The sequence below is a fragment of the Sprattus sprattus genome (genome assembly GCF_963457725.1).
Source record: "Sprattus sprattus genome assembly, chromosome: 12".
NCBI lineage: Eukaryota > Metazoa > Chordata > Actinopteri > Clupeiformes > Clupeidae > Sprattus > Sprattus sprattus.
In genome coordinates this window covers 15,009,552-15,034,551 of record NC_137910.1, presented here as the reverse complement: position 1 = coordinate 15,034,551, position 25,000 = coordinate 15,009,552, and the positions used below count along the sequence as shown (strand labels likewise).

At 42.6% G+C, this 25,000-nt stretch overlaps 2 protein-coding genes across 2 annotated transcripts in view; one reads left to right on the top strand and one right to left on the bottom strand.

Annotated features, from left to right (window-relative positions):
• LOC308373112 (transmembrane protein 26-like) overlaps positions 1–7,271 on the bottom strand; it is a gene marked incomplete at both ends in the record, with an annotated part of 8,721 nt that extends 1,450 nt beyond the window's left edge. Inside the window, 6 exons of the mRNA XM_080848525.1 lie at positions 2,181–2,260; positions 2,706–2,914; positions 3,592–3,615; positions 5,446–5,523; positions 6,188–6,284; positions 7,084–7,271. Of these exons, the coding sequence (XP_080704651.1) occupies positions 2,181–2,260; positions 2,706–2,914; positions 3,592–3,615; positions 5,446–5,523; positions 6,188–6,284; positions 7,084–7,271 (676 nt within the window). The remainder of the gene's footprint in view (positions 1–2,180; positions 2,261–2,705; positions 2,915–3,591; positions 3,616–5,445; positions 5,524–6,187; positions 6,285–7,083) is intronic.
• An 8,903-nt stretch (positions 7,272–16,174) lies between these two features.
• LOC308373249 (AT-rich interactive domain-containing protein 5B-like) overlaps positions 16,175–25,000 on the top strand; it is a gene marked incomplete at both ends in the record, with an annotated part of 37,802 nt that continues 28,976 nt past the window's right edge. The window contains 3 exons of the mRNA XM_080848679.1: positions 16,175–16,195; positions 16,561–16,815; positions 22,878–23,199. Of these exons, the coding sequence (XP_080704805.1) occupies positions 16,175–16,195; positions 16,561–16,815; positions 22,878–23,199 (598 nt within the window). The remainder of the gene's footprint in view (positions 16,196–16,560; positions 16,816–22,877; positions 23,200–25,000) is intronic.

The window sequence follows — 25,000 nt, the reverse complement described above, 5'->3', positions numbered from 1 at the left end:
ACGTCTCACCCGTTCTCACCAGACTCAAGGAAATGGTTTTCTTTGGACAATTTTGCCATGCAGCAAACTTTAATATGTGATAATAAAAGACAAAATCAGCTGTTTTTAGACACATTCCACTGCAAACCAATGGCAGCAAGAGTAACCAATGGCAGCAAGGGTAACCAATGGAAGCAAGAGCAACCAATGGCAACAAGAGTAACCAATGGCAGCAAGAGTAACCAATGGCAGCAAGAGCAACCAATGGCAAAAAGAGAAACCAGTAGCAGCAAGAGTAACCAATGGCTACAAGAGGATCCAGCGGCAGCAAGAGTAACCAATGGCAACAAGAGAAATCAATTGCAATGGCAGTAAAGGACCCGTCACACCATAACGTTCTGGTCAAAGTTCTCTGAACGTCCTAATCGCTCAATTTCAAGCTACTAGCGCTGCAAGTAAGAAGAATGCAAATCCTATTTCTTTTAGCATTGTCTTAAGAAAGTAGGTAGAGAAGGAGTACTTGCTTGATGTGAGGTGAAGTACATTCTATTGAAATACTTGTGGAATAGTTTTGGATTGCTGTTTAAAACTAGTAAGCTTGTTTTTGAGTACTGTTTAAGTACTTATTTATGTTTGTTTGATTTGTATACATGTTTGGTGTTAAAGCCAAATAACTACAAATATATATATTTTTGTACAAAAACCATCGTCTCGTGCACCGTGTTTTTTTCCTCTTCACCACTTTCTTCACATCCCAATAACTTGGTGTGATCGAGCGATCCCTCACCTTATTTAAGCCGGAAATGATCCCCTCGGGAGACCAGATATGCAGCTGTTGAGCTGGACTGCCCGGCAGTCAAGTGGGCACTTGACAGTTTAAAATATTATTAAATAGGTAGAGATTTCACGGTTATGGTGTGACGGGGCCTTAAGACTAACCAATGGCAACAAGAGTATCATTTGCCAGTAAGACTAACCAATGACAACAAGAGTTACCAGTGTGCAAGTGTGCAAGAGCAACCAATGACAAGAAGAATTACAGCATGATTTAGTTAGTTAAATGTTGCTGACCTGCAACAACCCGGGAGCTTTTCTGAAGTACTGTACTAGTGAAGAAGATGTCTACATTGTGTGGTCACACACTCACACTCCACAGCATTGTGTAGTCACACACTCCACAGCATTGTGTGGTCACACTCTCCGCAGCATTGTGAGGTCACACACTCACACTCCACAACATTGTGTGGTCACACACTCACACTCCACAGCATTGTGAGGTCACACACTTACACTCCAGAGCATTGTGAGGTCACACACTCACACTCCACAGCATTGTTTGGTCACACACTCCACACCATTGTGAGGTCACACACTCACACTCCACAGCATTCTGAGGTCACACACTCACACTCCATAGCATTGTGTGGTCACACACTCACACTCCACAGCAATGTTGTAATTTACAAAACAAAGTCCATATGGAACTTGTTTCCCTGGACTAGGAGGAAATGCCTCACAAACACGTCATAGTCATAATGGCTTAGTGAACAAACCCAAGCACAAACACACACGCACACGCACACGTACACACACACAAACACACAAACACACAAACACAAACATACATAATTAATCAGACACACCCATGCACGTCATAGTCATAAACCCTTCAGAGAGTTATTGTACAAACCCCAGCACAAACACACACACACACACACACACACACACACACACACACACACACACACATATACAGTACATAATTAATCAGACACACACATTCACTTCATGTAAACAAAGACACACACACACACACACACACAGTCACACACACACACACACACACACACACACACACACACACACACACACACACACACACACAAGCCCCGCATACAGCATGCATTCATGTACAGACATACTTCAACCTAGCTGAGGAGGCTGAGGGTGCGAGTGTAGACTAAAGTGTGTGTGTGTGTGTGTGTAGACTAAAGTGTTTGTGTGTAGACTAAAGTGTTTGTGTGTGTGTGTAGACTTAAGTGTGTGTGTGTGTAGACTAAAGTGTTTGTGTGTGTGTGTAGACTAAAGTGTGTGTGTGTAGACTAAAGTGTGTGTGTGTGTTTAGACTTAAGTGTGTGAGTGTAGACTGAGGAGGCAGAGGGCGTGAGTGTAGACTAAAGAGTGTGTGAGTGTAGACTGACCTGCCAGATGGAGAGGAAACTGCAGCATACTCCACGTCCACACTCCTAGGATTACATACACCAGCTGAGGACTATTCTCCCTATGATAAACACACACACACAAACACACATACATTGGTTGGACACAGAGCAGAGAAGTAGAAAGGTAATATCCTTCCATGTGATTTTCCTTCACCCATCCAGCGGGATAGCATCATTCATTAAATTCCCATGCTACTGTGCACCAACCTGTATCGGTATAATGACTGCCGGACTGCACATTATCCCCCTTATTATACGGGTACTTACTATGATGGGACGACAGTGTGGGTAATGTGTACAGATCTGTAAGTGTGGGTAATGTGTACCGATCTGTAAGTGTGGGTAATGGGTATTGATCTGTAAGTGTGGGTATTGGGTATTGATCTGTAACCTGGACAAGGTTAGCATCTGACAGAGGCTAGGACTGAATCTACAAAAAACAGTGGTGTGTGATCAAACTTAAAGAGACTGACAAAGACATTTTAATTGAAAGACAATGCATACTTCACATCAGAGAGGGTCTCGCTGGTGAACTCCAAGATATCTGCTGCCGTGCCAACGAAGATGAGCAGCAGTTGTGAAAGCTCATCACGGGTGACACCCCCCCCAATGGGGAGGAACCATTTGCCAATGATAAGGAGGATGAGGAGCACCTGATGAAGAGCGAGGATCCAATCGTTTGGACACACCTTAGAGAAGAGCTGGTCTAAACTCTGAAATGACACACGCACGCACACACACAAGCACACACACGCGCGCACACACAGGATCTGGATTCATTGAGTGCAACATACTGAAGATGTACTGATATTAGAACAAGTACTACCATACTTATACAAACACAGAATACAACAGTAATAAGGCCACTGTCAGGTCTGTGCTCTGTTTTTGTTCTGTCTCTTCTTGTTCTGTCTGTTTTCTTTGTGTTGTCACATGTTCTTCGGTTTTGTGTTTGTTTATCTTTGTTTCCTCTTGTCTGACTCCTCTCGCCACTGCCCTTCATTGTCTGCCCTGCCTTGATTGTTTTCACTTGTCCCTCGTTATCTATGGTGTATAAAGTCTGTGTATTCTTGTTACTCGTTGCGTTCTCGCAATTGTATTTTTCTCGGTTTGTTCTTTGTATTTCTCTGTGTTCCATGTTTGATCATTGATTTACTTGTGTTTCCGACCTTGGACTGTATAACGACTACTCTATTGCCTATGCCCTTTTGGATATATTTGTTTGCTCTTGGACTGACCATCTGTGTACCAAATCCTGCTAGGCAACATACATTTCTGAGTTCTGAGTAGTGCGTTTGAGTTCTGCAAATCACCTACAATCTGTAACAGACACTGATTGACACAAGCATTCATATAAACATTCTTGCACACGGGACTCATCTAAACTCACCGTGGAGACAAGATCAGCTACCGCCTGCAACAGAACAAACACACATATCACGATTAAAATGACATCTGCACTCTACTCTTCTATCCCTTGTAAACAAAATGCCCATTTTTGTCATCTCACAAAGACAGGGACGCGATAGGGGGGGCTTTTTTCAGGTCAGAGCAATGGCCCTTCAAAATTCCTATGCACGTCCCTGTTTAAAGTAATACTGCCCAGGAAAAGAGTTAAACTATCTAGAGCAGCGCGGATATGGGAATGTGGTGTTCGGCCCAGCCCAACAGATGTCTCAACAGATTCCCAAAATATCCTCAACCACTTCATTTGGAAATGGCCTGTCCAAGACAGAGGTCACCGTTTGATGAGTTTGAATCAAGGCTGATGTTATCATAACCATTTGAATGTTGCGGTCTGGGATGCTCAGAGCTCAGGCGTTTCAATGAATAAATGAATGTTGCAGTCTGGGGCGGAGAGACATAGCTCAGGAGTTCAAAGACTTTTAGTCAGCACGTCTCAGTCCAGTTCACTTGCTGGGATTCACTCAATTTGCTCCACACAAAACCACCAGTGTTCCTCTCTTCTCTCCCTGGAACATCCAGACCGGGGAAATGGGGGTCCGGTTGCTCCTCAAACAGCACACTGGGGCTGTGCAAATACTTCTCAGCGTCCACCATTAGCATAATCAATATTAGCATAATCAATAATAACACTCACGACCCGGGCTCACGACCCGGGCTTCCTCCGCTGAGACAGACCAAACAGACTTCAAAAGCCAAACTGGCCCTTCTTTCAGGGGGAGGGGGAATACTCTCACATAAGCGCTTCCAGGTAAACACCCTGAACAGCAGATCAGGGTCTGATCTGGCCTTGCTGTAGGTTTGTGGGTGACACACACACAGACACGTATGCACACACACACACTCCCTCAGCCGGAGACCTATCTGTTCTGGCCCAAATTACACACCTATACACGGACACACACTCTCTCTCTCTCTCTGTTATCCAGAGACACACACACACACACACACACACACACACACACACACACACACTCTCTCTCTCTCTCTCTCTCTTGTGTGAGACGAGGACAGATTTTGTCAGTCAGACACGTCGTGTTCATGAACGCTCTAATACAAGTCTGTGACTCTTGAGTGACTGCCCGGTTGTCCACGGAAACGCCAAGCAAGCTGGCTGCAGAGCCACTGATCTGAGAACAGGAAATGGAAGATTGGGGTCGCTGTGTCTGCCACCCTTCTGACCTACACCCCCAGTGCTTTCCAGAGACCCCTCGCCACACAAACACACAACAAGAGGAAGAGGAAGAGGAAGAGGAAGATGACATAGACATCACTCAAACAAAATGTAACAAAATCACAGAAATACAACTAGCAGTGATTAATGATAATAATCAGTGCTGTTTACATGTATGAGGTGTGGACCACAAACGAATTACAACTAAACGTAACTCATTCTAATCCCAATTGCCACCCAAGCGAACATCTCCATCTTCTTCCAAACCAAGGCACTACATTATTATTTGAATATATACAGTATGTGTGTGTGGGTTCTAGAGGTACTACTGATGGCTTGGGTGAACTCACTAAACTCTTTCTCTGTGTTTGCTAGTATTTTTTAGGATGGTCTATTTGAGACAACATTAAGGGAGTATGGCAGGAAACACATAACATGGAAGTGAAATTAGGGCCTTCAGCCTTATGGTCAGAAGACTTCTTTGGAACAGCAGCCATCATCCAGTGAATCAGCAACTGTGCAGCAGCAGGCATCACCCACTGACTCAGTACCTCTAATCATTCTTCACAGTTTTTGATTAAATGAAATAGCTGTAACTGTTCATACCTGTAAAGTGTGATTCCCTGCGGTGGAGTTGATCGAAATCATATTCCTGACATTCTCCCAGGAGTCCAGCTTCTTGCACTGGGGGGGGGGGAGCCACCACAGGAAAAAGCACACCACAGGAACAGGTGGAGAAACGGATAGCAGATGAAAGGAAGAAGGTAAATTGAGAGAGTGAACAAATGGTGGAGAGAGGAGAATAGAGAATCAGTCAGCACTTCTAGTGAGAGAGATGACTGTTTGGCATAACACAACACAGACAAACATTCTGTGAACTCTGGGTAAAAATACTGAGATCTAACCAGATTGCTTCAGGCTCTCGCCAGCTGGTCGATGGTGAGAACATATAAAGTATGTGTGCCGACACTCTCTGGTTTGTGAGTACACACACACACACTTGTTTGTGAGCACACACACGCTAGTTTGTAAGTAAATATGTTTGTTTATCTTTGTTTTAGAAAACACACACACACACACACACACACACACACACACACACACACTCACAAACACACACACAAACCGGTCTGTGTGGACACACTGTTTGAGTGTGTGTGTTGTATGTATGTGTGTGTGTGTGTGTGTGTGTGTGTGTGTGTGTGTATGTGTGTGTGTGTGTGTGTGTGTGTGTGTGTGTGTTTGTGTGTGTGTGTGTGTGTGTGTGTGTGTGTGTGTGTGTGTGTGTGTGTGTGTGTGTGTGTGTGTGTGTGCTCTCAGACACAAAGACTGCATATCGCTTGTGTACCTGCGGGTCACTGGATTTGTTCTGTTGGTGATGTAATTCCAGGATCCATATGGAAGGAATGATGCTGATTAGGAACAGTAGGATGGCTGGAGAGAACCTGAGGGGAGAGAACCCACACACACTCACACACACACACATACACACACACACACACACACACACACACACACACACACACACACACACGCACACACACACACACACCCACACACAAACACGCACACACATACCTTGTCTGACAGGAGTTTGTGTACTTCACCGGAGTACACATAGACCCCCGCTCTCTAAGAAAATGTTAAACTACACAAAATAAACTCTCTTCGTGGAGTAGAGAGGAAAATCCCCCCTCCCCCAGCAGGCGACGTCCACAATAACCCCTCCACCCGCACCCCACTAGGGAAAATAGGGTTCTTGAATGTTGCCATAACCCAATAGTAGCCTATGGCTTTATGTTATAACACTTTAAGTGCAATATAAACTTAAGTGCAACTAGTAAACTAGCTTACTAGCCTATATTTATATAAAAAAATATATAACTATAATCTGTAAGGATGAAGCGGGGGTCGCATTAACAAGCCGTCAAGCTGTCCGGGTCCCTGCTGCGAAGTCTCGCTGTGCCAAACCCGACAGACAACAATGAACCCCACAGATTGTGCTCAGATCGAGTCAAGGGGATGTGTGTCCAAACTTATATGAAACTTTTTGTAAGGATAAAAGTTGCAAGACAATGATATATAACACTTTGGTGAGAGCTGCAAAAATAATGTTAAATTGATAAGTAGCCTAAGCAACTATTATAAAGCACTGAGAACTCTGAACTAACAAACGAGAGTGCACCACTCTGCTGATGAGACAAACTGGTAGTTTACAGTAACATGCATAATCGTTTAACTCACCATTTGTAGTCTTTTCCTTTTCTTCTTTTCAAAGTTATAATCATTTCGACAAAAAGAGGTAGGTAAAGAATTGTGAGTAACCAGTACATGACATCATTTTTAACCCACGTCACTCTCCAAACTCCGACTAGCGACAACAGAATAAATAACGACCTGGTCACAATCGCGCTAACGAATCTAAAAAACATTGTAAAGATAGAGTAACTGTGAAACACTATGCAGCGTTCTTCTCGCTGAAGCACCACAACTGCCCGTCAGTAGCCTACTGGGTTCAAATTCGAACTGTCCTACTAGGCGGCGGTGTACCCCGACAGACATCCCAAGCACCGCCTTGGTTTCTGAGCTTACTTTGCAAAAGACGTAAAAACAGTTAATTGAAATGGTCGTAGGCTATTCAGGAGGGGGCGAGTGGGGCATGTGACCACTGGCATTATTTAATATGTATACATATCACTATATATAACGTTTTGAATTAGTGCTGGTTTGCTTATGAAGTAACCTTTCTGTCTGACTAGTAGTAGCCTAGACTTCCAGCAGGGAGCAGCATTACCTCCTGAAGAACTTGGAAGAAGCCGCAACTTGACGTCATTACAATCGGCCTATGTCCGTACAGTCAGAACCTCATAGTAAAGGGGAGAGGATACAAATGTCAGTATTTCTTTTAAATTCCTATTTATTTAGTTTAGACTGTACACGTGTTCAGGAAGTAGAGTGGCTCCAGATATGATTCGACACACTGATTTCTTGTCATTTTACTTACAAACTAATGTAGTCTAGGCCTAGTGACACTGAATATATTTTGTATGCTACATTAAAGTATGCAAAATATGCAAATCGCAATTGCACATACTCACAAGACACATCTTTCATGACATGACATGCTAGAGCAGTGAGCCAGAGATATTTCTCCTTTAATATTCGCTGTGCTTTCCAGAGACAAGTTTGTGTCTGTATGTGTGTTTTTGTTTGCTTTCTCTGAATCGGGCTTCCCTTTCCTCAGGGTTTGTAGTAGTTTAGGCTTGGTATTTTCCTTTCCTCCGGACTCTAGATTACACCCCCCCCCCCCCCCCCCCCCCCCCCCGTTATTATCCACCAGCCCGGATACCCACTCAGTCTCGCGGGAAAGAGTAAATATGTTTTTCTGTTTGCGACACTCATGGTTTCTGTGGAGAAGACACCCACACCCCGCGGACATTCCTGTATAAATTACACTCCAATTACCACCGCATTAAAAAAGCTGCCCTATGATGCCGGGCATTGCTGTTTGATGCGTCGCATAAACATAAGAGTGATTGATGTTTGAAGCGGCGCATAAACATATAACAGTGATTGCTGATTGATGTACCAGTGATTGATGTTTTGTTTCAAAATTATCAGTTTCTCTGGTTTTACTTTTTATTGGTATGTGTTAAAGTAAATTGAATTTTTTAGTTTTATTCTATAAACTACTGACAACATTTTTTACCAAATTTAAAATACAAATCACCTTCACTGACCTTGCTGTGTGGCATGGAGCATTGTCCTGCCGGAAAAAACACTCCGCAGTGTTGGGGAACATTTTCAGAGCAAAAGGAAGTAAGTTTTTCTTCCAGGACAACGTTGTACTTGGCCTGGCTGAGGTATGCACAAGACCATTAGGATTGAACCAAAGATGACTGTAGGTCACCTTAGAAGGTCATCTTCTCTGATGAGTCCAATTTTTAGTTTCGCACAACACATGGTCGTCTGATGGTTAGACGGAGACCTGGAGAGGCCTACAAGCCACAGTGCCTTGCACCTGCTGTGAAATTTGGTGGAGGATCGTGATGATCTGGGCGTGCTTTAGCAAGGCTGAAATCGGGCAGATTTGTCTTTGTGAAGGACGCATGAATCATGGATGATCACAAGCCATCAAACAAAGCTGAGCTGCTTGAATTTTTGTGCCAGGAGTAGTATAAAGTCACCCAACAGCAATGTGAAAGGCTGGTGGAGAGCATGCCAAGACACATGAAAGCTGTGATTGTAAATCAAGATTATTCCACCAAATATTGATTTCTGAACTCTTCATAAGTTAAAACATTAGTATTGTGTTGTTTAAAAATTAAAATGAGCTTGTTTTCTTTGCATTATACGACATCTGGAAACACTGCATATTTTTTGTTATTTTAACCAATTGTCATTTTTCTGCAAATAAATGCTCTAAATGTCGATATTTTTATTTAAAATTTGGTTGAAATTTTGTCAGTAGTTTATAGAATAAAACTAAAATGTAAATTTTACTCAAACACTTACCAATAAATAGTAAAACCAGATAAACTGTTAATTTTGAAGTGGTCTCTTAATTTTTTCAGCGGCTGTATATAAGAGTGATAGCTGATGGATGTGGCCATAAACATATAAAAGGGATTGCTGTTTGAAGCAGGGCATAAACATTTAAGAGTGATTGCTGATTGCATTGTCTAAGCACATGTAAGATGTTTCCTGCCGTCATTATTCATCCTCGTCTGAGCCACAGGAGTTGCTGGAAAAAGTTCCTGTCTAAAGCCTATGTACTTACTTAGTTGTTATGTTATTATACGAAACAGCCCAAACGAACTCACTTACTCATTAAATGTGTGTTTTAAAGGCAACCTCAGTCAAACTGCACGGAGGGTGGTAGCGATCCCAGAAATTAATTTTGCAATATGATTGTGGGTTTTAACTTGAATGGAGATACTGAAGACTGAAACTAGAGACGGTGATGTCATGGCCTCAGGAAACAGAGGCTGAGAGTGTTTCAGTCGCTTTTCTGAATTCGAAAATAAACTCGGAAACTGCGGAAATGTGAATTGTGAGGTCAAGAGAAGGGCTGCAACATTGGGTTTTCCTGCTTCCCCCCCCAATATGCACACGGCCCTTCCATTGTAACCAAAACCAGAAAAACTTCAACAGATGACCTCATTGATCGCCTGATAATATGCCGAACTAATGCCACAGACGACTACACAGACAGCCCAACTATATTTTTAGAGAAAATACTATACTGACTTTCTACTCTACCCCACGATGGATGTCACAACAGGCATAGAGATCTGAACTCTGTAATGCTATATGTCATATGTTTTATTGTTAAAGTGTTATAGAGTTATATGTTATTTTTTGGTATGTTACTTGTTATCTGTATGACATCTACTGCATAGATGATGATGCTGGCCAAGTCTTAAGAATTTTGCTGTGCTGAAGCAATTTGGTGCATGCAACAATAAACACTTTGACTTTGAATTTGAACTCAGTATATGCGGTGGTGTCACTACACTGTGTGCACAATTATTAGTAAAAGTAAGTATTTTGAACATATCATAATTTCTTTTTGTACAAATTTCTTTATTGATGGAAATTGGTGGTTTACAGAAAGTTTGCAGAAAGTTATGGGAAGCATTAATGTACAATCTCCAAGTTTTCTTTAACAAACAAAAAATCAGTCAACAACAATAACATGTTGATGCATCATTCAACAATACCCTGAACTTTTATGATGAAAAATAAATAAACCATATCATCATTTTTATGCATATTTTCCAACTTCAAGCTGTATAAACGTATTGGATTTGAGTATATCAGGTGATGTGTATCTGTGTAATGAGGGAGGGTGTGGCCTTAGAGATCAACACCCTATATCAAGGTGTGCATATACTTATTAGGCAGTTTCTTTTCCATAGGCAAAATGGGCCAAACAAGATATTTAACTGACTCGAGTTGAACATGGACTCAAAATCAACTCCCAAACCTACTTCCAGTTTTAAGAGGACACTTTCTTCAAGCAGCGGTACAGGAAAAAGTCTGCATCTTTCAAGAAGACCATGATTTGTTTGCAGGACAATGCTCCAGCGCATGCATCGGAGTACTCCACTGCGTGGCAGGCCAGTAAAGGCCTTAAAGATGAAAGAATAATGACATGGCCCTCTTCCGCACCTAACCTACACCCTATTCAGAAGTTGTGAAGCCTTCTTAAACAGGATATGTACAGTGCAGGAAAACAGTACATCTCATTGAACAGTGTCTGGGAGGCTGTGGTTGCTGATGAACGAAACGTCAACAGATCAAGAAACTGACAGACTCCATGTATGGAAGGCTTATTACTGCTATTGAAAAGAAGGGTGGCTATATTGGTCACTGATTTCTTTTTTGAAATGTCAGAAATGTTAATTTGTACATTTTGAGTTGTTTATTATTCTCACTTTCACAGATTGAAATAAACAAGTGAGATGGGACATTTTTCGTTATTCATTTAGTTGCATAATAATTCTGCACACTAATAGTTGCCCAATAATTGCGCACACATATATATTCTCCTAAGAAAGCCAAAACCTCACTTTTACTTTCTTAAATATTCAGGTTTGAGGTTTATTGACATTTTGGATTGACCGAGAGCACTGTTATTGTTCAATAATAAAATGAATCCTCAAAAATACAACTTGCGTAATAATTGTGCACACAGCGTAGTTAACGGAAAGTCCTTTACATTCCTCCAGATGTTCCCAGTAACCTTACATTTCCCCAAACTCCACCCCACTCATGAATGTGTATTAAACCCCCCTCCCCCCCTTTCCTTCCTCCCATCCTCTCTTCTATCTGTTGGGCTGTGGGAACCTCTTCTGTGACTACTCAGGACCTATGCACAAATCTATTTCAGGTTCCCCTAAATGTCCCTCCAACCATGTGAACCAGTGTTCAGCTGAGTTCCAGTAGGTGGCAGCACTTGGCTGAGGAGCTCTGCTTTTTCTAAGATGATGTTAACCAGGAACTTCTCTTATCCCCTTTTGACTTGAGACCTCCATAGTGTATTTTATTAACTTCATCCATAAATGTTGGAGCGTAGTTTAGGTGGGTAAATGCAATACTCTTTTTCACAGTTTTTTGGGAAGAGATATTTCTCTCATGTGCCATTTATTTGGAATCAGTAGAAAACCATAGCAGGGACAATAAACATTACAAAAGATATCAATCCCCACTCAGAGGCAGATTAGGGATCTAATGCAGCTGAGAAGCTCTTGTGTGTCTTCTCTCAGGGAATCATGGCGTGGGACGCTTGTGTCACACGTCAACTGTTTGAAAATCTGGGTCTTCCAGATGTCAAATTAATTCAGTTTAAATGAAGAGAAGAGAGGAGAAGGGAAAAGAAGAGTAGAGAAGAAAAGAGAACAGAAGTGAAGAGTAGAGAAGAGAGGAGATAAGAAGAGAACAAAAGGAAAGAGAAGAGAAGATAACAGAAGAGAGGAGACAAACTATGTTATAGCGCATCATAACAGAGGGCGAACAATGCTACCCTAGCGCATCATAGTGTAGGGCGGACTACGGTCAAGCTGTTTGCCAAAATAACACTCTCAGATACTCTAAGGACACTTGGGACAATTTCCTGTTCAAATGGCTCTGTTATTACGAAAACACCATAATGTTTTCTTTGATGAAATCAATATTCCCTATGTGGTAAATTAAATAACATGCTTCTACACTGGCCAGAGCAGCTAATTTTAGGCCGTGTCAGATGACCTTAATTATTTTGATCATCTGAAAAACGACCGCTAATCAGTTTTATGGTTTTGGAAGAGCAGGGGAAAGCACATGTTTCCATTACCATTCTTGAGATGTCAATAGAGCTGTATCCCTCTAACTGTGAATTGGTAAGTGCATTCCCACTTGGCTCACGTGGGGGGCGCCAGAGAGAGGACACAGGGGGCCCGGCCAGGAGACTCTGCCAGGAATGGCATCTCATTACAGGGGGAGTTATGGGGAGGTTGCTTTGAAATGAAATTGGGTATGCTCACTCCTAGCACTGGGATAGAGGACAACTATGTCTGAATGTTTAATGCATTTACTGTAATAGGTCACACAAACACACACACACACACACACACACACACACACACACACACACACACACACACACACATGGTGAGCCATCACACGATCTGTGATATAAACTCACACTTATACACCCTCATACTCATATTCACAAACACTCACCAACTCACTCATGCCCACACACACACACACACACGTGTGAAGTTCATTGTAGTTTTGATATAGTCAGCGAATTGAAATGGAGTTCAAATCTGACTCATGCATTGCTGATATGCTGTATTTATTAGATCATACAGGAGGATCTGGACCATCATTCTCATTCATTAGCCTAGACGGAGATTAAGATATTTATTCTCTCTTGGCCTCTCTCCTCCCCTGTATTTGCACTGCCCTGTTTAATTAGGGCTTGTGATGACAGCTGTTTGAGTGAGTTCAAGTTTCATTGCTCCCACGGTCCACCCAAGAAGGCAGGAACTCCCATGGGCTTCCGCTCTTGGAGGAGGGTAGTATTAAAACACTGTCTGATTGGAGGACAGTGTTTTCTAAACACATTCTGATTGGAGGACAGTATTGACATATGCTTTCTAATTGAAGGAGAGGGTTGATTAATTCCTGATTGAATGAAATCCAGCCTGATTAACTGTCCAGTGAGAGTAACGTGTGCCATAAACAGGAGGGAAACCTGGGTGTTTATCATGTGAAAGGTCCACATAAACACACACAGACACCACACACACAAACATACTCACACAACACACACACACACATGTACACAGACAGACACCAGACACTATCAGAAACACAATGGATCTCGCCTTCGTATTTTTGGCAACTGTCAGAGAAGACATAATAATAATAATAATAATAATAATAATACTGTGGTAACTATACTAGTGAATCTAATGTGAAACTGTGAGTGATACAATTTAAAAGGATATGGAAATCAGAGCTCACTTGATAGTGTGTAACTTGGATTTGGTTTTCTAAGAGTATGTCTGTGTGTGTGTGTGTGTGAGTGTGTGTGTGTGTGTGTTTAATATATGTTTCTATACTTAGCATGCCTCTTCAACTCTCTCTCCACCTTTTCAGTCCTAGCGCATGTAGGTATCATTGGGATCATTGTCATTTAATTACAGCTTACAAGCTCTGGAGGTTGAGTTTCCGCAGCGCTGAATTTAGCCACACATAACCTCTCATACTCATCTCCAGTCTGTTACCACTTTGTGAGAGAGGAAACAACACAGGTGAGCCTGAGTATGCAGGGAGAGGGTGTTGTGCTGCTGATACAGGGTCTGTCACAGGCATAAAAAATGCTGATGTCTAGCGGGTCTCTGCTGATAGTGCAGTGGGCCGTTGTGCATTGATTGGCTCCAGACTGATATGAATTCAGAGCAGGGCCACTCCTCCCTGGCCATGCCGGCGTGCATGTGATGAATATTAACTATCTGGTCCTGTTTCAGCCATGATGCTGGCGCTTGCATGACCTTACATTCTGCAGGAACTGCAATATGAGCCAGCATGGAGAATCCCACCTCCCTTTCATCTCAGAAACAGACACACACACACACACACACACACACACACACACACACACACACACACACACACACACACACACACACACACACACACACACACACACACACACACACACACACACACACACACACACACACACACAAACACAAATAAGGCTGCCATTCATGCTATTTTATTCAGTAGCATGATAAGGGGTGAAGGTGCCATTTTGACTGAGCTAATGTTTAAAAGTAATTTTATGAATGGGATCACACAGAGGAGACTATAGTCCCCTTAACCACATTTTTTTTAGACCATGTCCTTATCTCACGACTAATTTGCTGTGCATAATTAAAGCTTAATTTGAATATGATTTTACATGCATATTATTAGGATTATTACTTTCCTGTATGTAGGCTATTTCCTTTTTGAAGAAATGTATTTGACCAATTTCGCTTAAAAGGCATTCAGTGTGTAAATTGCTCCACGAGGGGGGGAGGGGGGGGGGGGCATATTTGTAGGCGATATTTGCATTAGTAACACATGTCTAGTTGGACACAAAAGGTTTGGCTGGTACATATAGGCCTATCCGTTTCCAGCAGTGTTAATTATCTTATGTTTGCCTTAGATCAATATCAGTGGCGCCCAGGGCTGTAGGCGATGACTCGCTTTGGTGCTTGATACGTACACAAATCATTGCCTGTAGCTGCGCTTTCAATCTAAAATTCTTGTAGCCTATGTATTACTGCATATTGTGTGCGCCATTATAAAAGCTATTTTGGTAATCCATAAACCGCAAGAACCCCCATTCCCCCGCCCCTCTTCCCTATAAATGATCCATAACAGGGGAATAAAACAACCACTGACTGATTCGGGGCTGCTTTGTAGCTAAACCCACTTAAATTAAATTGCCCTCACAAATCGTGCATGCTCTTTGCTCTGCGGCAGGTACAGCCAACGTTAAACTAATGTATAATCCAATTTACATCATTCATCCTCGATGCAACACTGCACGACATTAAATTGTAAACAATGAAGAGAACATGGAACAGAAAGACAGTCAAGCATTTATCGTAATCTCGCGCAACTATTGTCAATTCGTCTTTACATTATTTGAAAATATTACGTTTCACTGATTGATTCAACTTCAAAATACCAAACTGCGGCGTATTGTCGAACAAAGGGGCATATTTGGTCATTGTGTTTGTCTTTAAAACATATGTGGGATTCTGATTCATAGTTGGCTCAAGATATGCGGAACATAATCTACGCTCCCCAATCACTGCAGGAAATGTTCTCTCTAGTCAACATAAAGACGGCCTTTACACAGGTCCTGGAAGGGAGATATAGCCTACTGTATTAAAACACGCTCAAGTAACCTACAGCAGCCTTCCCCGAAAACAGAGTGTCATGTCTTGCCTTGCATTGCCAAGAGTGTATTTTTTTCAAAACAGGCAGTTCCACAAGGATGCGCATTTGTTATTTCGAGCGTATATAAGTGAATCACTCCAAATTAAAGAATAGACTTGCCGCTTGAAGGTTGAACGACCAATTCAGTGACAAGGCACATTCCTTGAGTTTTGCAAGGATCGCAGCGCAATTACATAACTGGCCAGCGTTTCATGTGGAGTCAGCAGGGAAGCGTGTGCAATATTGAACAAGGAAATATTTTGTGCTTGCAGGACCTTCGGAAATCCATTCAAGCCAACAAGTTTGGAGAGAATGTTGAGTTTAATCAATTCAGAGCGTCGAGATGGAGACCGACTCACTTAAGGTAATGCCACAAAATAAAGCATAGCCTACTTTTAATCAGCGTTTCATGTGGTAAGAGAGGGTCTATCACTCAGTAAGGCGTGAATTCAAATGACAGCCTAAATGTAAAATAATTTTCTATCTAGGAATTATCAATCTTGTACATTTGTTATTTTCCTGTGTAGCTATAAATCACTTAAACAGTGTTCTTCATATGCGTTGCGTGATGGTGGAATTTCTCAGACAGTCTATAGATAAAAACCTTATATTCAACCTCAATCTTTGAAAATAGCCATGCATGATATAGTTGTGATACTGTTGTGAAATTATAATATATATATTTTTAAAGCAACATTTGTTTACTCCCTCTCCCACCTCATCCAACAGTGGGTAGGCTCATCTTGTGGTTTGCACGGACCGTACATTTTCTACAAGGCTTTTAAATTTCTTCGGGACGGAAAAGCGCGGATCTTGTCCCTGGGTGACTTTTTCCTTGTCAGATGCACACCGGAGGACCCGATTTGCATAGCGGAGCTTCAGCTACTGTGGGAAGAGCGGACCACTAAACAACTCTTGTCCAGCTCTAAACTTTATTTTCTGCCTGAGGACACTCCATCGGGACGGACGGTCAACCACGGCGAGGTGACTAGAATTGTCTTTTTAAACAGCCGCTGTATTGTTATTTTGCATTGTGACAGTTGCCGCAGTGTTGGTAACTAATGTTGATCGGAGATAAGGGTGAAGGTGATTGCGACAAAATAGCAGCTGTGACCCTCAATGTGTCCAGTTAGCCACACTGTGAATGCAATGTTGTCTTACTGTCTATCTCCGTAAAGTGACCGTATATGTTCTTTAATCTTTGATGATCCATAAATGTTTTTTCTGTCTTGTTGATTAAGTCTGTTCGCTCGTACGTGCGTGCGCGTTGCTGTGCGCGCGCGTGTCTGCATTCGGAAGCGTGTCATTGTTGAGGCTTGCCTTTACGACCGCTTGTCTCCCGCCTGACCTGATAGCCCAGAGGAGGACGGAAATAACACGACAAATGCCAGCAAGCTATGAGATTGCATACAGTGATAGCAACATGACAGCCAACTGTTTGAGAGGTGGTTATTTGCACATCTACACCTTTGTGTATTTAGCATTTGGCGCCAACAAACAGGAAACCTTCGGTTTACATAATTTTCAGGTTGTAGTTCGATATTAGTTAACGAGGGTTTGAACAGATGATCGATTGATGGCCTGTCCTGGTCTCAGCGACACTGATATTGGTGTGCTATTGTATGTCTTATAAACCTGTGTTAAATCTGTGTGCATATATCTAGCCTACGTAGAACCTTATCTTACACACATAGCCTATATCCTATCTATTAATAATTGTAGGTATTGTTGTACGTCAGCACGCATAGATTCCTCTATACATGTTTAACTGTTGGATTTTGGATTTCCATGGCTATGAACGACTATTTTTGGCCCTTAGCCTACTGTCCGTCTTGCACACTCATCAAGGTCAGATTTTGCGTGCCTGATGTTGCTATGAAGCCGTACCAAAAGGGGAAACCGCTTGGAAAAGATCTGTGTAAACGGATATAGCAGCCCGCTTGCGTTATTCCGTTAAAGGGCGTTTTATTTTCCAACTCCGTTCCCGTCATCTTATTTTACGCCGAGTTGCCCGAGTTTATGCGTCGTCGGTCAGCTATGTAAAGTATGTCACACAGAAAGTTAAACAGTCCCGCCCCCATCCTTCATCCTCCCTTGTCCACAACTCCCTACCAGTTGATCTGGCTTTAGCAGAAGGTCAGCTGTTGACAGATCTAAGGAAACAGATTAAAATCTGTCCCCTGCATTGCATTGATTAACTGATGTCAATTCCCCTGGAGTCATTTAAATGCAAATAAGATGATGATATGAGTTGAACTATTTCGGGAACCCAGTACATACTTTCCTGTGGTTAGGAGCAAGAAGTCAGTCAAATGCCACGAATATCCTGAAGCGCTTTGGTGTTTCAAACGGCATATTGTTATTTGCATATCATTTATCACAATGACTGAAGCATGTTAGTACATAGCCCAATTTCTGTTGCATTGAGTTTTGTGAGAACAGCCTACAGAATGGAATGGATTTTAAAGGCAGGGCTGGGCTGATGTGGCTGGTAGTTTTCCAGTTGTGATTAATCATTGAACTCTGGATACTTTATGACTCAAGAGTAAACTGTAACATTACCCTCAAACTAGGCTGTTAGCATATACCTGGATAAGGGGTGTGTTTAGGCCCATGTGTGTACATTTGCACGCACACATGTCTGCTTGAAAAGACAGATTTCTTTGCCTGTTATGACACAAGTGTACAGTAGTTTCCTTGAGCTGGTTAATTTATTCAGTGTTTAACTTCTCCTGTCTCTCCAGACTTATTACCCACTGACAGAGTCGAAGCCTTGAATCTCACTGAGAAATGAGCACTGCTGAGGGCATCGTTTTTGCAGCCCTTTTTCCCTCTCGCTGCGTAGGTTGCTGCAAACCTGTTTTCTGCTAATAAAGTCAACACAGCAAGCTCTTGTATTGTGAAGCTAATTGCTTAGACATGCTGTATTTGATGACCCAGTTTCTTCACAAATTGGCTTTCTCTCTGGGAATCTCATGAGCTGAACAATGAACACCATGTAATCCCTTCCTATAGTGTAGTGCATGGTTCCCACACCTTTCATGACAGGCCCCCCTTTGACAACAAGAAATAAATTGAGCCCCTTCCCCCCCTTTGCAGCATGGTGTTAAGATTGAGACTCTCATATTGCCTATGATCTGTTTTTAATAATAAAAACAGATGTCCATCAGCTGTTGCATAGCTTTTCTTAAACAACATTGTTTCTGCATTTGAACAGCTAACAGATTCAGTTTAATTTCATCAGTCAGTTGAACATTGATTAAAAAAACAGATGTCCATCAGGCTTTCAGTTGTTGCATGGCTGTTTCCACATTTGAACAGTTTGAATAGTTTCAATCCTTAAATCAATCAGTTCAACGTATGTTGTTGATTTATTTGATCAGAACTCTTGTTTAAAATGGATGAAATCTTGCTGGATCAAATATGGTTTAAGATTAGCTATGTATTGTACTATACTGCGGATCCGTTAGGTTATCCCCTCTGACATGTAGACTAAACAGTAGGCACAAATTAAGTAAAGTAAGTACAAAGTAAGTACAAATTAGGCTATAAACTCATCACCAAAAAGGGTTGGTTACAGGCTACTTTGCTGTAAGAGCACTGCCACACTCAATTTGACCAGTAGTTTGTTGGTTATGGCTCACTTTGTGTTTTTTCGCCCTCAATCCACGCCTTCCTTGCTGTAAGTCCACACCCCACCTGGGGGGCCTACCCCCCCCTTGGGAACCACTGCACATTTAGCTGCCTACTGCCAGGCATCAGCGCTCAGGAGGAATTTAGGGCTGGAAATATCAGGATCATATTGGCTGGCTGGCGGGGCGAGATCCTGTCTTGTGCGAAATCAGGACGTTACAGATGTAGCAGCCAGTAGTTTATTACATCATATATTTTCCATCCCGGTTCAGCCTGTTTTTGTTTCTCTTTCTCTCTCTGTGAAAACAAGTCCTGACCTTGCTCCTCGCTCTCCTCTCTCCTCTCTCCCATGGCATGACTCCAGAGTACTGCTGCTCTTGGCTGTTGCCCATGCCCTATATAGGAATCTCATAATGTGTTTACATATTTATCAGTTTATTTAGCTGCGCCAAAGGCTTTGCTCCAGAGATTGCAAAAGAGAGAGATACTGTAGATAGATTGATAGATAGGTAGATGGATATATAGATAGAGAGATGGAGTGTGTGTGTGTGTGTGTGTGTGTGTGTGTGTGTGTGTGTGTGTGTGTGTGTGTGTGTGTGTGTGAGAGAGAGAGAGAAATAAATGAGATGTGAGCAGCAGGCTTTAACCCCTTATGATTAACCCAAATGCCTCCCAGATTAAATGTGGACCTTGTCTTCTGTTAACACTCTGTGTGTTGTTGGGCATGAATGGTCCTTACGAAGAATGAGTGTAAATGATTAACAGATTCAGGGTAGCTGTCCCTTTATAATTCCATCTAACACTCTCCAGTGATGTTTTTTCTACTGGGTTTCAGAACACCCTTTTGGGGAGAAGGCAAGGGAAGACACGATGTCCTTCTCTTCGGGAAAGTTTGACTTGCAGAATTAAACAGGGCTGCTGCAGAGAATAATAGTTAATAATGGCGAATGATAGTGAATAATGGTGTTCTACATATCCTAATCCATGTGTCCTATAATCCTCCCTGTGATGCAGAGAAAATACATAAATATGGCATACTTGGAGACTGCAAGTCTGAAGGGGTAAACCAATAGACAGTTTCTTTTGCCAGTGTACAGCATCTGCAACAGCAAGGGAATAACCTCTGTTGACCTGGAAACAGTACTCAGCCCTTTGATGTTCACAGCCAATAGGCACAGCATATAGAGTTCCAGGAAGGCATATTATGTTTGACATCTGGAATTTCTGGCATGCATGAGAAACAATGATGCTAACATGAATGTGGCTCTCTTTAGCCCCTAATCGGTTCTTCCTCTAATACAGACACATGACCTTAATATTCAAGAAGTGAAATATTACACATATATTTTAAGGTAGAGAGACTGAAGCATTCAAGCAAGTGAATGATGGGTGTTCCTTTGGAAACAGCATTGACCTTTTTGTTGATGCGAGTTGGTAGTTGCAGTTTGTAGAATGTGGACTGTAGAATGTGGAATGTAGAATGTGGGCTCTGGTGTTTGGACTTGTGTTTCACCTTGCAACGCATCAGAGCCTAGAACAGTGTCCTGCTTTGGGAGAACCAGAGCTGCCAGCCTGTGTGTTTGCTCTCATGTGGATGTAGTGCAGGAATGAGAATCTGTCACAGCTGATAGCACAGGCGCTGACAACACATGCTCTCATTTATTATGCAATCACCAGCTTGGCTGTTGGTGGTAGAGCATGTGTGTGTGTGTGGGTGTGTGTGTGTTTGTTTGTTTGTTTGTGGGTGAGTGTGTGAGTGGTTGAGGGTCCTTATTGTTCATGGAATGACATTGTTGGCTCCTTTGATTGGTTGCCTGACAGATCTCTAAACCTCTGACCGGTCCAAAGCTGTACATCCTTTCGCCGGCTCTCACTAAGTCAGTCAGGTCACCCTAAAACAGCCTCAAAGTGCTGACTCTGGCAAGGACGCATCGCCCAGAGGCAGAGGTCCGGTCTTCTCCTGTTACTGCAGGGGGTGAGCACACACGCGTACATGCACACACACACACACACACACACACACACACACACACACACACACACACACACACACACACGTATACAGTACACACGCGTACTACACACACATAAACACGCCCGTACACACACGCGGACACACACACACACACACACACACACACACGCACGTACATATGCGTACACACACAGACACACACAAACAGCATCATCCAGAGGCAGAGGTCCACTCTCCTGTTACTGCAGGGGGTGAGCACACGAGAGAAAGTTAAACACACACACACACACACATACACACACACGTATACAGTACACATGCGTACAACACACATAAACACGCCCGTACACACACGCGGACACACACATACACACTCACACACACACACACACACACACACGTATACAGTACACACGCGTGTTACACACACGTATACAGTACACTCTCCTGTTACTGCAGGGGGTGAGCACGCAAGAGAAAGTTAAATACTGCAGCAATGTGAATCAAGCTACAGCATTACACACACGTACACACACGTACACACACACACACACACACACACACACACACACACACACACACACACACATGTGCTTTATACATATTGATTAGGTTGGTTGAGAATTTTGTATTTTTGTGTTATTAGCAATGCATGTGTAGCTTACGATGTTCATGCTGAGGATCAGTGGAATAAATGAAAGAAGAGAGGGGAGAAAGAGGATCCAGAGGACTCGTGCTTTGCTCTGCTCTGGGCTCTAGTGAAGTGCATAGGACTGGTGCACACACACACACACACACACACACACACACACACACACACACACACACGCACACACACTCACACGCTTGTGAAGTGCACATCTGCCCAGCAGATTGTTGCTTCAGCACTGGGAGCCACAGCCATCACTGCCTGGCTAACAAGCCTGCTTCTCTGCCATTTCTCCCCAAAATGGAAACACATTTCTGCCCCCCGCCCCCCACACACACCTGCCTCTTTAGCTCCTCTCCCAGATGAACATGTCTGCCGGATTCTCGCCAGGGCCAGTTATTATCAGCAGTCATCAGCTAGTCAGGAAATTATATGAAATTAAGTCCTCTGGCGTTCTTTTTAAAGAACATAAAAAAAGGTATGATGGTTTTGAAATGTAATCCTCAAATGTTGAGCTCATAAAACAAGGCTTTACTCAGAGCAATGATGGGTGTGGTGTTTGTGAGTGAGTAGGAACTGATGTTAGTGTGAGATGGTGGTGTTTTGGTGTGTTCCTAGTTTCCCCATATAAGCATGTTGATATGAGTGTGTGCTGAGCTTCCCATATTAGCGTGTTGATATGAGTCTGTGCTGAGTTTTCCCATATTAGAATGTTGATAATGCTGAAGCCTCTGTCATTTAATGAAAACTGCCCCAGTGACCCAACCCTCCCTCCTCCTTTCCTCACAGGATGAGGTCATCGGCGTGTCAGAGAAAGTCATCCTGCGACTGGATGACTTGGTGAAATGGACGGTGGGGGATCTTTCGGGATGGGTGCGTGGGATGAGAGCGGTATCCGCATTGACTGTGGCGACAGGGGTGACGGTGGTGCCCAAGTCGGCCGTGCTGAGGGAGCTGGGCACCAATGGGCACAGAGACCACCAGAGCGGCGGTGGGCACAGACCCACGCACACACACCTGGGCGGCAGTGGCCACAGACCCACGCACACACACCTGAGCTCCCGCTTCAGGATCAGCTTCAGGGACGTACTGAGGGAGAAAGCCCAGATAGGTAAGATAAACATACACACTGTTCCCTTCAAAATTGTTCGCAGTTGTTTCTGCTCTCTGCCAAAAGTTTAGTGATTACTTAATACACTCCTACAGTCGATGGCCCTGAGGACTGACATTTTGCTTTTATAATATGACGTATCGTATCAAGAGTGACTGAGAGATACAGTTAAACTAGGTCTTGGGACTCTGCCACAACATGAAGTTCCAATGGAATAGGTCCCAAGAGTAAGAATGAAATAGAGGGAACATTGCTTTGCAGTGCCTACCTGTTTGCATAAGGTATGTGTATATGACATAGAGGGTTTGCAGATAGTATGATATGTGTGTATGAGATAAAGGGTTCGCATATAGTATGATATATGTGTATGAGAATGCGGGTTTGCATATAGTATGATATACTGTACAGTATGTGTATGAGATAGAGGGTTTCCATATAGTATGATCAATGTGTATGAGACAGAGGGTTCAGAACATCGCGAAAAACAGGAATGAACAGAAATACGGATGCAATATAAATATCTCTAAGATTTTACTGGCTTCCCGCTCTACAGTACATCTTGTGTTTATGTTTCTGCCCAGTGTGTTTGGAGTTGAGTTATACTGAAACTGAATCCTCTCGTGGTTTCACAGGCTTTGGAGACAAAGCAGACATTTGAGAGAAGTATTAGCTGACTTGGTTGGGAACATGACAGACCGTGTAGGTCAGTATTACTCAGTTAGGGTCTGTTAATGACATGGAGGTATTAGTGACACGCCTCTGAGGAACACATTCAGCCCAGCATTTATGGGAAGTGTGTGTGTGTGTGTGTGTGTGTGTGTGTGTGTGTGTGTGTGTGTGTGTGTGGGGGGTGGGGGTTATGAAATCGTGGCAATTTGAGTTTTGATGAAAATTCAAAAGAATCTGCGTCAGAGTGAGGGTGAATCATGCACCGATTGAGCAACTCTCTGCTGGTGTGCGCACATGCACACACACACACACACACACAAACACACACACAAAGAATCAGGTTCTCTCTGCAAGGTTGCTTTTGATGACAAGAATGATTCAGATTCATCCTTTTGGACACATTTACTTGCTCTGAAAATTGTCCCTGAACACGGTGTAACAGCTGAATATTATTGCTCAGTGACAGTGGAAATTTAGGACATGCATTGGAGAGATCATCGAACGCTTTAAAATAAACCTTACCAAAGAGGTTTATATGAAGTAGTAGTATTTTAAAATAGACCTCACCAAAGAGGATTATTTGAAGTAGTAGACTATTAAAATAGACCTTACCAAAAATATTTATATGAAGTAATAGTTTTAAAATAGACCTTACCACAGAAGTTTATTTGATGTACTGTAGAAGAGTTTTCTTGAGGAAGTGTGTTAGACGTGTCCTGCGCTGGTTCATGGATTTAGGGAACTGATCCACTGTACTTGAAACATTCCCAAGCTACATTATTTTGAAGTTCAAAAAAGAAACATGAAGCGCATCAGCAATCATGATCTCTTGCTTTAGTTCTGAATATATTCAAGTAAATTAATACAGCACCAATAACAGTTGAAATTGTCTCTAGGCACTTTCCAGAGCCCTGAGCCTGAACCCCCTAAGCAAGCACTGGCAACTGGGGCAAGGAAAAACTTCCTTTTAACAGGAAGAAACACCTCAACTCAAAGCTGGCCTATAGCATTATAGCATCCTCATTCAACTAAACATAGAAGGCCTATAGCATTATAGCATCCTCAATCAACTAACCATAGATGGCCTGCAGCATTACAGGATGCAAATTCAGGATATCATGTAGAGTTCAAC